The 14,754-nt window shown below is 40.0% G+C and overlaps 1 protein-coding gene across 1 annotated transcript in view; it reads right to left on the bottom strand.

Annotated features, from left to right (window-relative positions):
* The window catches only part of LOC149748810 (uncharacterized), a 78,801-nt gene extending 65,816 nt beyond the window's left edge, over window positions 1-12,985 (bottom strand). The window contains 1 exon segment of the mRNA XM_089915887.1: window positions 12,926-12,985. Within this exon segment, the coding sequence (XP_089772013.1) occupies window positions 12,926-12,985 (60 nt within the window).
* Between the last annotated feature and the right edge of the window lie 1,769 nt (window positions 12,986-14,754).

Here is a 14,754-nt window from a genome sequence, read left to right as displayed (position 1 = left end):
TCTTACAATTTGCCAGAGGTCACCTTTGGCTAAAACCCATCCCATTTCCCTTTTCCCCTGGACTGTTAGGAAGCTCACAGCTAAGTTTAAGGTGAGTTTTAGCAGAGTCCTCTCCCCAAGGTTTCTGATAAAGTTAGTTTCTTCCCACGTGCCATCCTCCTTCATCCTTCTCTTCTTTTATGATTTGTTTCTTAAATAATTTATTTCTTGTTTTGTTGTATATGTTGCCATTTGCTAGCAGAGTGATCTTGGATAAGTCACTTCACCTCCCTGGGATTCAGTTTTCTCCCCTATGAAGTGGGGATAATAATAGTACCTACCTCATAAAATTTTGGGGTTGATTAAATGAGGTAGTATCTGTACAGTCCTTAGAAGAGTGCTTGGCACATGGTAAGCACCATGTGGGTGTTATTTATTGTTGTTATTTTATAAAATACTTTAAATCCTTTGGAAAGCAAGATGGGTACAACTGTCACCACCATCATCATTATCATCCTCATCAACAGCATCATCAGAAAACCATGCTGACATTGAAGTGTTATAAATAGACCACGAAATTATCATATTATCCTGGAGTACTTGAGTTATGGGACAACTTTTAAACTAGAAAAAATTAATTTGGAACAAGTTAAATAACTTGTTTATAGTACCTATTTCTTATATTCTAAAATCAGGTAGTTCCAAGATGGGTTGTAATGGAATGGAATTTGTCCTCCCCAACTGTGTGCCTTTAAACAAGCACGGGATGTACCATAGAACCTCCGCAGCACAGTGGGCTTTGAGCATTGCAGTCATGCTTGGAGCAATTTTCTTGAACCTGTTCACTTCTCTTTTGCCCTTGCTCTAGCATTCTAGTCCATTCCAGCTCCTGACTCTTGGGCTCACCTTTCTCACCTGGCCCAACTCATCTCTTAAACCTAATGACTGGATTCAGCTGAACTGATTTGATCCCGTTGCCTTCTCTGGCTTATGGCATTTCTGTCTGCTTCTGGAAGTCAACCTGTTGGCTTCCACTCGAGCTCCTAGGACTTTATTAGATGGTTTTCTGGGGTTCTTGCCATGCTTTCTCCATACCCTCATGCTTCCCTGATTCATTCACTCAGTGAAATTTATTTTATGTCTCTTCTATGCTGATCACTGATATAAGTCACTAGGGAAGGTAGAAGTAAACAAACAAAGTTCTGGCTTCCACAGAGCTTTAGTTGGGGGAGAGAAAAAATGAACAAATTAATGCATACTACGTACTCTATGTCCTTGCTACTCAAAGCGTAGTCCGTGGGCCATGTTAGGTTGGAAACAGTCTCTAGACTGTTGATCAAGGAGGCAGTTGCTTTCGTGAGTTCAGATTTATGAGACTTTTACTGGACTGTAATGATCATCTCTTCCAACCACCTCATTTCACAGATGAACAAGATGAGTTGTGTGATGTGAACAGGCCTTGACCAAGGGCACACAATTAGTTGGTTGTAGAGCTTATTATTGGTCTTTTCTACTCATGACACCCCATCTTTTCTTACATGGTGTCTAGGTCAATGAATTGGTTTATTTAGGGGAATTCCCAAACCTTGTGGGGTTGTGGAAGTATAAGAAAAGCCACCTCTGATATTTCCTGTCAAATCTTCATTTCTAAATCAGAAGACTCACGGGTTGACTCTCACGAGGCAATTCTTGAATCTCTAATCACATCGGTCCTAAACAAGGAATACTTAGGGGTGAAGGCAGTGATGGTGCAAGTTCTTTTCTAAGACACTTAAAGAGGGCTCTGGGCAAACTGAGATTAACGAAGGTTTCAGAGAGACTCATAGATTCATATCCAAATAGAGAAACTGAGGCTTAGAGAAGTTAAGTGACTAATTCAAGATCCCACTGCAGGTTAGCAACAGGCCCAAGCCCAGATCTAAGTCTCCTGAATCACAGTGCAAAGTTTAAGATCTGGAGTTGGAAGATCTATGTTTGCCTCCCATCATTTCCATTAGCCAAGTCCCTTCCCTTCCCCCGTAGACCTCAGGTTCTTCATTTGTAAAAGGGGGGTGGTGGATCAAATGAAATGATTTACATAAGATTGATTTATGAAACTTCTTTTTTCCTACCATAACATACAGCATTTCTCATGCCAAAACCATCCAAAAGAGAGGAAATAATCATAATTCAAACTTCATCGGCATTAGGAAGAGGACACTGACACGGGAGAGATGCATGAACCTCACTGACATATCTAGTCAACTCCTTTTTCAGCTCCCTTCATCTCCTAAAGGGATGATTTTTAAACCTTACTGTTTTCCATCACCTCTTCCATCACTCTCAGAGAAAACATTGGCTGATGAATGACAGTTCCTTCAATCTCCTGTAACTACAGCTAACAAACGTCTGCATAAACCTTCATTTCCACCTTTTCCTGTTTCTGAAATGGCATTATCCTGCTTCTTCCCTTGGTTAACTCCAGTTTCCACATATCCTTCACAACTCAACTCAGAGGTCATGGCACCCATCCTTATCTACCCTCCCTTGGCTAATTGGTACCCCTCTTCTGTTCTCCAAGAGCACCCTCTCCGAGCATGAATCCCATTGTCTTACATATTTGTTTACTCGAAAACCTCCCTCACTAGAATGTAGGGATTCTATTTACCTCTCTATCTACCTAGTGCCTGGCACATATGTGTTCTCAATAAACGTGTTTTTGGGTAAATGAATGCATGTGTAATGCTTATTTGGGTTGCCCTGAAGACGACTTCATCAGCTTCTGTTTTACCATCCCTGGTGGGTTTGAATGTCCTGCTGAGAGAAGAGTCTCCAGGTTGCCCAGGCTCTGTTTGCACCTCCCAGCCTCAGGCAGAAATGAATGAAAGCAGAGGGACTCTCTTTTGACTATGCCCCACTGTGTACTGGTGCCCTGTGTCTGAAATCCTCTCTGGATGGTGGAGGTGAGGATGTTGAGGATGGCTTCTGGAGGAGGCAGGTCTGGCCTGGCCAGGAGTTAGAAGCTCCTGGTTCTAAACGTATAGACACCAAGGGGGGAAAGTGATGGTGGTGGGATGAATTGGGAGATAGCAATTGACATATATACACTAATATATATAAAATTGAAAGATAATAAGAACCTGCTGTATAAAAAATAAATAAATAAAAAATTTAAAAAAGAAAAAAAGAAGCTCTTGGTTCTCCCAGCTGTAAGCCTGCTCGTCCTCTTTCTTCTGCTGGGAACCTTCCCTGAGGAGCTGCAGCAGCCTCTGCCCTCCAAGACTCTCTTCCCAGGGCCATTGAGTCAGGCTCTGAGTAGGTCGTGTTAATTGGTATCAGTGATTGGTATTGAAGCAACCAAGAGACAAAAGGCAGCGGGGGATGTAGAAGAGACAGAAGAGAAGGGGGTGAGGGTGGCTTCTTGCCTCCTACCACTCTGTCAATCAAGTGTGGTCCCAGCTCCAGTGACTCTGCACACCCATTTCCATCTGTCTTCCGGGACATCCATGTGGTGTACAACATAAACTTGGAGGCTTCGGATGGGAAGGGTTGAGTATTATGTGAGCCCAGCTTCAATAAAGGTGAGACTGCAGTTTGTGTGTGGGGAACCTTTAGCATACTTTCACTTGTGCTGACAGAGCCCTTTTTCCCCAGCACTATTCTCTGGCTGTAGAGGCCTCTGTGTCCCTTTCCATCCTAATTCCCACACACTACACTTTTCCTGCCTTTTGACCTGCATCAAAAGTCACGTGTCCTGAGGAATAAGGCAATAGCTTAATAAGGTTAAGAACTTGAACTCTGGAGGCAGTCTGACCCTGGTGTGAATCCTGGCCCCGCCATGGACTGCTATGCAAGTTACTTATCCTCTCTGAAGATTAGTTTTCTCATCCAAAATGTGGCAAATATTATCCACTCATGGAGTTTTCTGAGGATTATATTAGATAATACTCATAAAGGACTTAGTATATTTTGAGCTCTTAACAAATAGTGATTATTACGTTGTTTTATAACTATATCTGTCTCAGATACACCTTGTCAGAAATAATCACTCTTTCCTTGCTGTTACTACAGAACATTGTAACAATAATACATATTTATTTTGAGAATAGTGTATGTAACAATATGCTATATGTAGGCTATATGCTTTATAGCAGGGGTCCCCAACCCCTGGGCCGCAGACTAGTAGCAGTCCACTGCCTGTTAGGAACTGGGCCGCACAGCAGGAGGTGAGCAGTGGGCGAGAGAGCGAAGCTTCATCTGCCGCTCCCCATCGCTCCCCATCACTCCCCATCACTCGCATTATTGCCTGAACCATCCCCCCCATCACTCTCATTACCGCCTGAACCATTCCACACTCCCCCACAATTTTTCCGTGGAAAAATTGTCTTCCACGAAACCGGTCCCTGGTGCCAAAAAGGTTGGGGACCACCGCTCTATAGTATATACTTATATGGTATAACTGTATATAATACATATGCTACATACTCTATGTAATATATACTAAGTATATTTAATAATATATAAATATATAATATATGAAAATAATAGCCAACTTTTATTAAATGCTTACTATGTGCAGACATTATTCTATGAGCTTTATATGTATTAATTCACTGAATCCTCTCAAGATAGGTATAATCGTTATCCAAATTTTGTAAATGAGAAACTGAGGCACAGACAAGTCAAGCAACTTGCCTAAGGATATAAAATTAGTAAGACGAAGAGCAGCATTTGAAATGCGGCAGGTGGCTCCAGTATTAGAGTTCGCTGTATGCGGGCTGTGCACCCACTCCTGGCCTGTAAGTCTCACGGGTGCATTACCTGTTTCTGATTCATCTTTGTAACCTCCCCAGCGCTTTGCTCCAGGTTTACATTGTTTTTGGATGCCTGTACAAAGGAGGTGCCATCAGCAAGAACACCAGTTCTTCAGTAGCTAACTGCCCGGGGAGGGAGGATGCTGGTTTCCTGGTGCTCAGGTGCCCACCGCCCAGTACCCAGTTGTCAAAGTCCCCCTGCTCATCCCTGGCAGCAGATAGCAGATTTTTTCGCCCAGGGAAAAGCACTTAGAGTATGCAAGGCTTTCAATAATGGGGCAAAATGACCACCAAGCTAATTAGAACAAGAAAAATAAAGGTTCATTTTGCAGCTAGGGACCGTATTTGAGGAGTGAGCAGAGGTGAGATGTGGGGCACAAGCATGGATTTGATTATGTGGGGGTCAGTCAGTCAATAAAGAGAGACGATCCCAGGATTCTATCCAAGAGCAAAACCTATTCAGGCCAGCGGGGCCCTGTTGAGCCATCTGCCTCTGCCCCTCTCCAGGCCCAGCAGGATCTGACCATCATCTGAAGACCACTCTCTGCACCATCATCAAAAGACAAAATGGTGTGGCAAACTGAGTGTAGCGTTAACAAGTCATTTAAGTCTCCTGTTTTTAATTTTTTTCATCTCTGAAGTAAAGATGATAATAAAATCTGTCTCATGAGTTTGTTGGGAGACAGTGAAATATCTTCATTGTGAAGAGCGGTAAAGATAACTTATGTCTGCAGAATGTTTTAATAATAATAAAAATAATAGCAATAATAACACCTAACCTATATACAGCACTTGTTATATGCCAGGAACTCTTCTAAGTGCTTTTGTATATTTAATCCTTACAACAATTTTATGAGATGAGTAGTATTATATCCATTTTACAGAAGAAAAACTGAGGCACAGAGAGGTTAAATCGATTGTCCAAAGTCACATAGCTGGTAAGTAGCACAGCTGGCATTCAAAGGCAGGCAATCTGGCTTCAAGTCTATGCTCTTAACCACCATGTAAAGATGAATGTGAGCATTTATAAAGTATGCCTTTATCCATCATCTCAGGTAATCCTCCCTGCTCCCCATACAGGACAACTCATTGGCACAGGGGAACTTGGGCAATTCCTGGCACTGAGATGAATCTGCCTCTTGGAGAAAGGTCTTGAGTCTGCCACAGATCCCAAACCTTGGGAAAGCTTGCCTGATGCTTGCAGAAAAATACTGAGGGTCATCTTTGTTCTTATAGGGAGGACAGATAATCTCTGCAAACTCTCTGGGTTCCCATTGTTCTGGCATCTCAGTGTCCATCAGACAGGAGCTGACCCTGGCTGAGTGGAGGTTCCTCAAAAAATCAGAACTCAGATATTCACTGGGCACCAACACCATGCCCAGCACAGGCATGTATATATCCTGTATAAAGAAGCAGGATATGGTCTCCATTTACAGAGTTAGCAGTCTAGTAAGAAAGATCAAACAGATGAAACAATAGATTAATTAATAAACAAGGTAATACCATTAAGTAATAATGGGATAACATGAAATCGTTTGGTATTGAAAACAAGGCTGTGGGAGATGAATGGAACATGTTGCTAACTGTGTCCCATTCATCTCTTGGTCTTTTTCTCAAAGGTTTCTGTAGGGACACTGTATGCAGCATGGGTAACCCGTCCTCCCTTCTCAGGGAAGAAAACAAAATTCCATGTAGAAGAACATTCTTTTCCCAGCAGCTCATGCCATATTCACCAAGATGTGTCTTTGCCTTTTCCTGTGTATTTTTCCATCAGAGATGGTAGAGAAGTTGATTTGAGGTCTGTTACCCCTGTAATAACTGTCATAGCGACATCAGCAGAGGGGACTTGATGTCAAAGCGTAAGTCAGAGATGGCCTTCCCTCTCCTCCTTTCAAGGTGTGCTCTTACTTCCCCAGGAAACTTGAAGCTCCTTCCTAACCCTGGAAATGTAGGGTGCTTCAGCCAGGGCACCATCTGAAATCTTTGGCGGGCTTCAGTCCTTTCTCTCCTAGCTGGGTGACATTGGGCAAGTTGCTTAATCTCTTTCAGCTTTAATTTTTCTCATCTGTACAAAGGATATATAAATGTGAATGTACACATTGATTCAAGATGGTGGAGTAGAAGGACGTGTGCTCACTCCCTCTTGTGAGAACACTGAAATCACAACTAACTGCTGAACAATCATCAAAAGGAAGACACTGGAATTCACCAAAAAGGATACCCCACATCGAAAGGCAAAGGGGAAGCTTCAGTGAGATGGTATGAGGGGTGCAATCACAATAAAATCAAATCTCATAACTGCTGGGCGGGTGACTCACAAACTGGAGAACAATTATACCACAGAAGTCCACCCACTGGAGTGAAGGTTGTGAGCCCCACATCAGGTTTCCCAACCTGAGGGGCCAGCAATGGGAGGAGGAATTCCCAGAGAATCAGACTTTGAAGGCTAGTGGGATTTGATTGCAGGACTTTGACAGGATTGGGGGAAACAGAGACTCTGCTCTTGGAGGACACACGCAAAGTAGTGTGTGTATCGGGATGCAGGGGAAGGAGCGGTGACCCCATAGGAGACTGAACCAGACCTACCTGCTAGTGTTGGAGGGTCTTCTGCAGAGGTGGGGGGTGGCTGTGGCTCACTGCGGGGACAAGGATGCTGGCAGCAGAAGTTCTGGGAAGTACTCCATGGCATGAGACCTCTTGGAGTCGGCCATTAGCCCCACCAAAAAGCCTGTAGCCTCCAGTGCTGGGTTGCCTCAGGCCAAACCACCAACAGGGAGGGAACTCAGCCCCACCCATCAGCAGAGAAGCAGATTAAAGTTTTACTGAGCTCTGCTCACCAAAGCAACACCCAGCACTACCAATCACCAGTCCCACCCATCAGGAAGCTTGCACAAGCCTCTTAGATAGCATCATCCACCAGATCGCAGACAGCAGAAGCAAGAAGAAGTACAGTCCTGCAGCATGTGGAACAAAAACCACATTCACAGAAAGATGGACAAAATGAAAAGGCAGAGGACTATGTACCAGATGAAAGAACAAGATAAAATCTCAGAAAAACAAGTAAATGAAGTGGAGATAGGCAACCTTCCAAAAAAGAATTCAGAATAATGATAGTGAAGATGATCCAGGACCTTGAGAAAAGAATGTAGGCAAAGATCAAGAAGATGCAAGAAATGTATAACAAAGACCTAGAAGGATTAAAGAAAAAACACCTAGAAGAATTAAAAAACAAAAAACCGGTGATGAACAATATAATAACTGAAAAGAAAAATACACTAGAAGGAATCAATAGCAGAATAACTGAGGCAGAAGAACAGATAAGTGAACTGGAAGACAGAACGTTCGAATTCACTGCCATAGAACAGAATAAAGAAAAAAGAATGAAAAGAAATGAAGACAGCCTAAGAGACCTCTGGGACAACATTAAATGCACCAACATTTACATTATAGGGGTCCCAGAAGGAGAAGAGAGAGAGAGAGATAGGACCTGAGAGAATATTTGAAGAGGTTATAGTCAAAAACTTTCCTAACATGGGAAAGGATATAGCCACCCAAGTCCGGGAAGTGCAGAGAGTCCCAGACAGGATAAACCCAAGGAGAAACACACCGAGACATACAGTAATCAAATTGGCAAAAATTAAAGACAAAGAAAAATTATTAAAAGCAACAAGGGAAAAACAACAAATAACATACAAGGGAACTCCCATAAGGTTAACAGCAGATTTCTCAGGAGAAATTCTACAAGCCAGAAGGGAGTGGCATGATATATTTAAAGTGATGAAAGGGAAGAACCTACAACCAAGATTACTCTACTCGGCAAGAATCTCATTCAGATTCGATGGAGAAATCAAAAGCTTTACAGACAAGCAAAAGCTAAGAGAATTCAGCACCACAAAACCAGCTCTACAATGAATGCTAAAGGAACTTTTCTAAGTGGGAAACACAAGAGAAGAAAAGGACCTATAAAAACAAACTCAAAACAATTAAGAAAATGGTAACAGAAATATACATATTGAGAATTACCTGAAATTTGAATGGATTAAATGCTCCAACCAAAAGATACAGGCTCACGGAATGGATACAAAAACAAGACCCATATGTATGCTGTGTACAAGAGACCCACTTCAGACCTAGGACACATACAGACTGAAAGGGAGGGGATGGAAAAAGATATTCCATACAAATGAAAATCAAAAGAAAGCTGGAGTAGCAATACTCATATCAGACAAAATAGATTTTAAAATAAAGACTATTACAAGAGACAAGGAAGGACACTACATAATGATCAAGGGATCATTCCAGGAAGAAGATACAACAATTATAAATATATATGCACCCAACATAGGACCACGTCAATACGTAAGGCAAATGTTAACGGCTATAAAAGAGGAAATCAACAGTAACACAATAATAGTGGGGGACTTTAGCACCTCACTTACACCAATGGACAGATCATCCAGACAGAAAATTAATAAGGAAACACAAGCTTTAAATGACAAAATAGATCAGATGGACTTAAATAGTATTTATAGGACATTCCATCTGAAAACAGCAGATTACACTTTCTTCTCAAGTGCACACAGAACATTCTCCAGGATAGATCACATCTTGGGTCACAAAGCCAGCCTTGATAAATTTAAGAAAATTGAAATTATATCAAGCATTTCTTTCTGACCACAATGCTATAAGATTAGAAATAAATTACAGGCAAAAAACCTGTAAAAAACACAACCACATGGAGGCTAAATAATACATTAGTAAATAACCAAGAGATCACTGAAGAAATCAAAGAGGGAATCAAAAAATACCTAGAGACAAATGACAATGAAAACACAACAATCCAAAACCTATGGGATGCAGCAAAAGCAGTTCTAAGAGGGAAGACTATAGCAATAAAATCCTACCTCAAGAAATAAATCTCAATTAACAATCTAACCTTACACCTAAAGGAACTAGAGAAAGAAGAACAAACAAAACCCAACTTTAGTAGAAGGAAAGAAATCATAAAGATCAGAGCATAAATAAATAAAATACAAACAAAGAAAACAACATCAAAGATCAATAAAACTAAAAGGTTGTTCTTTGAGAAGATAAACAAAACTGATAAACCTTTAACCAGACACATCAAGAAAAGAGGGAGAGGACTCAAATCAATAAAATTAGAAATGAAAAAGGAGAAGTTACAAAAGATGTTGCAGAAATACAAAGTATCATAAGAGACTATTACAAGCAAGTCTATGCCAATAAAATGGGCAACCTGGAAGAAATGGACAAATTCTTAGAAAAGTATAACCTTCCAAGACTGAACCAGGAAGAAATAGAAAATATGAACAGACCAATCACAAGTAATGAAATTGAAACTGTGATGAAAAATCTTCCAACAAACAAATTCCAGGACCAGAAGGCTTCACAGGTGAATTGTATCAAACGTTTAGAGAAGAGCTAACACCCATCCTTCTCAGACTCTTCCAAAAAATTACAGAGGAAGGAACACTCCCAAACTCATTCTACGAGGCCACCATGACTCTGATACCAAAGCCAGACAAAGATACTACAAAAAAAGAAAATTACAGACCAATATCACTGATGAAAATAGATGCAAAATCCTCAACATAATACTAGCAAACAAAATCCAACAACATATTAAAAGGGTCATACACCATGATTAAGTGAGATTTATCCCAGAGATGCAAGGATTCTTCAGTATATGCAAATCAATCAATGTGATACACCATATTAACAAATTGAAGACTAAAAACCATATGATTATCTCAATGGATGCAGAAAAAGCTTTTGACAAAATTCATCACCGATTTATGATAAAAACTCTCCAGAATGTGGGCATAGAGGGAACATACCTCCACATGATAAAAGCCATATATGACAAACCCACAGCAAACGTCATTCTCAATGGTGAAAAAGTGAAAACATTTCCCCTAAGATCAGGAACAAAGCAAGGATGTCCACTCTCGCCACTGTTATTCAACATAGTATTGGAAGTCCTAGCCACAGCAATCAGAGAAGAAAAATAAATAAAAGGAATCCAAATTGGAAAAGAAGTAAAACTGTCACTGTTCACCAATTGACATGATACTATACATAGAAAATCCTACAGATGCTACCAGATAAATATTAGAACTAATCAATGAATTTGGTAAGGTTGCAGGATACAAAATTAATGCACAGAAGTATCTTGCATTCCTATACACTAAAATGAAAGATGAGAAAGAGAAATTAAGGAAATTATCCCATTTACCATCTCAACAAAAAGAATAAAATACCTAGGAATAAACCTACCTAAGGAGGCAAAAGACCTTTACTCAGAAAACACTGATGAAAGAAGTCAAAGGTAACTTAAACTTAAACAGATGGAGAGATATACCATGCTCTTGGATTGGAAGAATCAATGTTGTGAAAATGAGTATACTACCCAAAACAATCTAAAGGTTTAATGCAATCCCTATCAATTTTCACAGAATTAGAACAAGAAATTTTACAATTTGTATGGAAACACAAAAGACCCCGAATAGCCAAAGCAATCTTAAGAAAGAAAAACAGAGCTGGAGGAATCAGGCTCCCTGACTTCAGACTATACTACAAAGCTACAATAATCAAGACAATATGGTACTGGCACAAAAACAGAAATATAGATCAATGGAACAGGATAGAAAGCCCAGAGATAAACCCATGCACCTATGATCAACTAATCTATGACAATGGAGAAAAGACAGTCTCTTCAGTAAGTGGTGCTGGGAAAACTGGACAGCTACATGTAAAAAATGAAATTAGAACTCTCTAACACCATACACAAAAATAAACTCAAAATAGATTAAAGACCTAAATGTAAGACTGGACACTATAAAACTCTTAGAGGAAAGCATAGGAAGAACACCCTTTGACATAAATCACAGCAAGATCTTTTTTGACCCACCTCCTAGAGTAATGGAAATAAAAACAAAAATAAACAAATGGGACCTAATGAAATTTAAAGATTTTGCACAGCAACGGAAACTATAAACAAGACCAAAAGACAACCCTCAGAATGGGAGAAAATATTTGCAAATGAATCAATGGACAAAGGAGTAATCTCCAAAATATATAAACAGCTCATGTAGCTCAATATTAAAAAAACAAACAACCCAATCCAAAAATGGGCAGAAGACCTAAATAGACATTTCACCAAAGAAGACATACAGATGGCCAAGAAGCACATGAAAAGTTGCTCAACATCACTAATTATTAGAGAAATGCTAATCAAAACTACAATGAGGTATCACCTCACATGGGTTAGAATGGGCATCATCAGAAAATCTACAAACAACAAATGCTAGAGAGGGTGTGGTGAAAAGGGAACCCTCTTGCACTGTTGGTGGGAATGTAAATTGATACAGCCACTATGGAGAAGAGTATGGAGGTTCCTTAAAAAACTAAAAATAGAATTAGCATATGACCCAGCAATCACATTACTGTGCATATACCCAGAGAAAACCACAATTCCAAAAGACACATGCACCCCAATATTCATTTTAGCACTATTTACAATAGCCAGGTCATGGAAGCAAGGTAAATGCCCATCGAGAGACAAATGGATAAAGAAGATATGGTACATATATACATAAAATGGAGTATTACTCAGCCATAAAAAGGAATGAGATTCAGTCATTTGTAGAGACTGTCATACAGAGTGAAGTAAGTCAGAAAGAGAAAAACAAATATCGTCTATCAACGCATATATGTGGAACCTAGAAAAATGGTGCAGATGAACTGGTTTGCAAGGCAGAAATAGAGACACACATGTAGAGAACAAACGTATGGACACCAAGACGGGAGAGAGGGGTGGGGGGTGATGGTGGTGGTGTGATGAACCAGGAGACTGGGACTGACATATATACACTAATATGTAGAAAATAGATAACTAATGAGAACCTGTTGTATAAAAAAAATAAAATTAAAAAAAGTGAATGTGAGGACGAAGTGAAATAATTAATACAGCGTGCTTATTATAGTGAGTGGTACATAGCACGTTGTTCAAAAAATTTTTTGTTGTTCTTAACAGCTCTACTACCAATAAGCTCAATCACCATCACCGCCGTCATCATCCCCACCATCGTTAGCCATATCATTGCTATCATCATCATCATCCTGTTCCTCACCATCACCGTCACTTCCATCAGCAGCAGCGGCGGCAGCGGCAGCGGCATCCCCTTCACCATTTAGCCAGTACATTCCCATGTACCTTTTCTTAAGAACTTTTTAAAATGACTGGCTGGCTAATCTGATAAATATCAATCTCTCCTTGCATGACAATGGCTTAATTTGTCACCCCACTCAGATGATATCTTTATTCAAATTTTCAGAGACGAGGGAGTGATTTGCTGAAAATGAATACTGACAATTTTAGTCCCTGTGGTGGGGGAGAAAGGAAGTTAGTTTTGGTTGGTTGGACTTTTGGATGCTCCTCAAATCGCCTCGTTTGCAGCTGTTAAGTCTGTCCCTGAGATAAATTCTTTCAAGGAGTTCTCTCTGTTTTCCCATGAATAACAGTGGAAACAATGCAGGTAAAGGAGACCTTAGCCCACTAAAATCATTTCCCTTTTCTCCATTAATTATAGAGTCCTGGTGAAGAGAAGACACTTCATTTCAATTTTAGTCCCTAATAGTGGGAGTGCCTGGAGGAGAACAACAAAAATGTTCGAGGTTGAGATTCTGAAGCAAAAAAAGCACAGAGTTAATTACCTTTGGCTTCCCAGGCAGATTTCTATGTACACAGTTGTGTTGCATGTTTGGAACCATGGCTATACTTTGAGAGTTCCTGAAGTAGAGAAATTACCTGTGCTGTATCCAGAGTTAAGAGCTCACATGAGTATGGGCATAAATACCACTTAAGGACCCCACAAGAGAAGCTCTTCCCTGGAGAGTTGTTTATCTGGTAATTCAGGAGGGTAAAGGGACTCATTCTGAAATTTTTGCTTGGGGGCTCTCATGTAAAGTTCCATTCTGCAAAGAGCTGTTCAGTTCCGTTGAATTTCTTCACCAAGTCAACATGAATTGCAATGTGGAAATGAGTGCAGAGACATTTCCGATGTGGTATTTCTTTTCTTGCCTTTGGATAAAAACACAGTCAGACCTTTGTGTACAATGAGGATTCTGAAAGGCCATGGAAGGCAGAGTGGGAGAACCTCTAAGGCATCCCAGGGGAACACTGAGCACAAACACAGCACATGCCAACTTGCCTCAAGGCTGGGAGACAGAGGGTTTCTCTGCAGCAACCTCACTCTTCCTACACACTCAACTGAAAGGAACTGGAAGACATCCCCTTGGCAGGTACATGAGGTTTGATCCATTCATCCATTGGACAGATATATATTGAGTGTCAGCTCGTGCCAAAGCTATTCCAAAACTGCTGAGGATACAGCAGTGAGCAAAATAAGGCAAAAATCCCACCTGACATAAATTCACTTTTTCTCAAATTGGCTTCATATTGTTACAGTGCTCTCTTTGATTATATATATACACACACATATGTGTATATATTTTATATATGTATATTCTTAGATTTAACATATAAATCTTAGACTTCTCAGATTTATATACAAATAACACATAAAAATATAAATAAAATAATTTAAAAGATATCTTCTTAGATTGTATGTTCCAAGAATTCAGGAGTTGAGTTTATCTAATTATCTGTGTACAAAGCCCAGAATCACATCATTCATTCACTCAACACATTCTTTCTGAATGTCTCCTCTGAGTTAGGTGATGGGGATACAGTGATGAACAAGACAGAACATCTCTTATACAGATTATAGTGTAACTTAGTGAATATGGAGACAAAGATAGTGATGCCATGGTTTTTTGACATTTCATTCAGGTTTAATGATGTACAAATTTAAAATCTTATGTTTAAAAAGATATGTCTTACATCCAAAGAGTAATGCCATATTCATTGTTAGTTGACACATTTTCAGCATTAATAACT

This window comes from Delphinapterus leucas, chromosome 7, assembly GCF_059928025.1.
Source record: "Delphinapterus leucas isolate spDelLeu-1000000601 "Yukka" chromosome 7, BTC_Dleu_Yukka2, whole genome shotgun sequence".
NCBI classification, from domain to species: Eukaryota; Metazoa; Chordata; class Mammalia; order Artiodactyla; family Monodontidae; genus Delphinapterus; species Delphinapterus leucas.
Note: the sequence above shows the minus strand (reverse complement) of the source record. Positions and strands in the feature narration are given on the sequence as shown.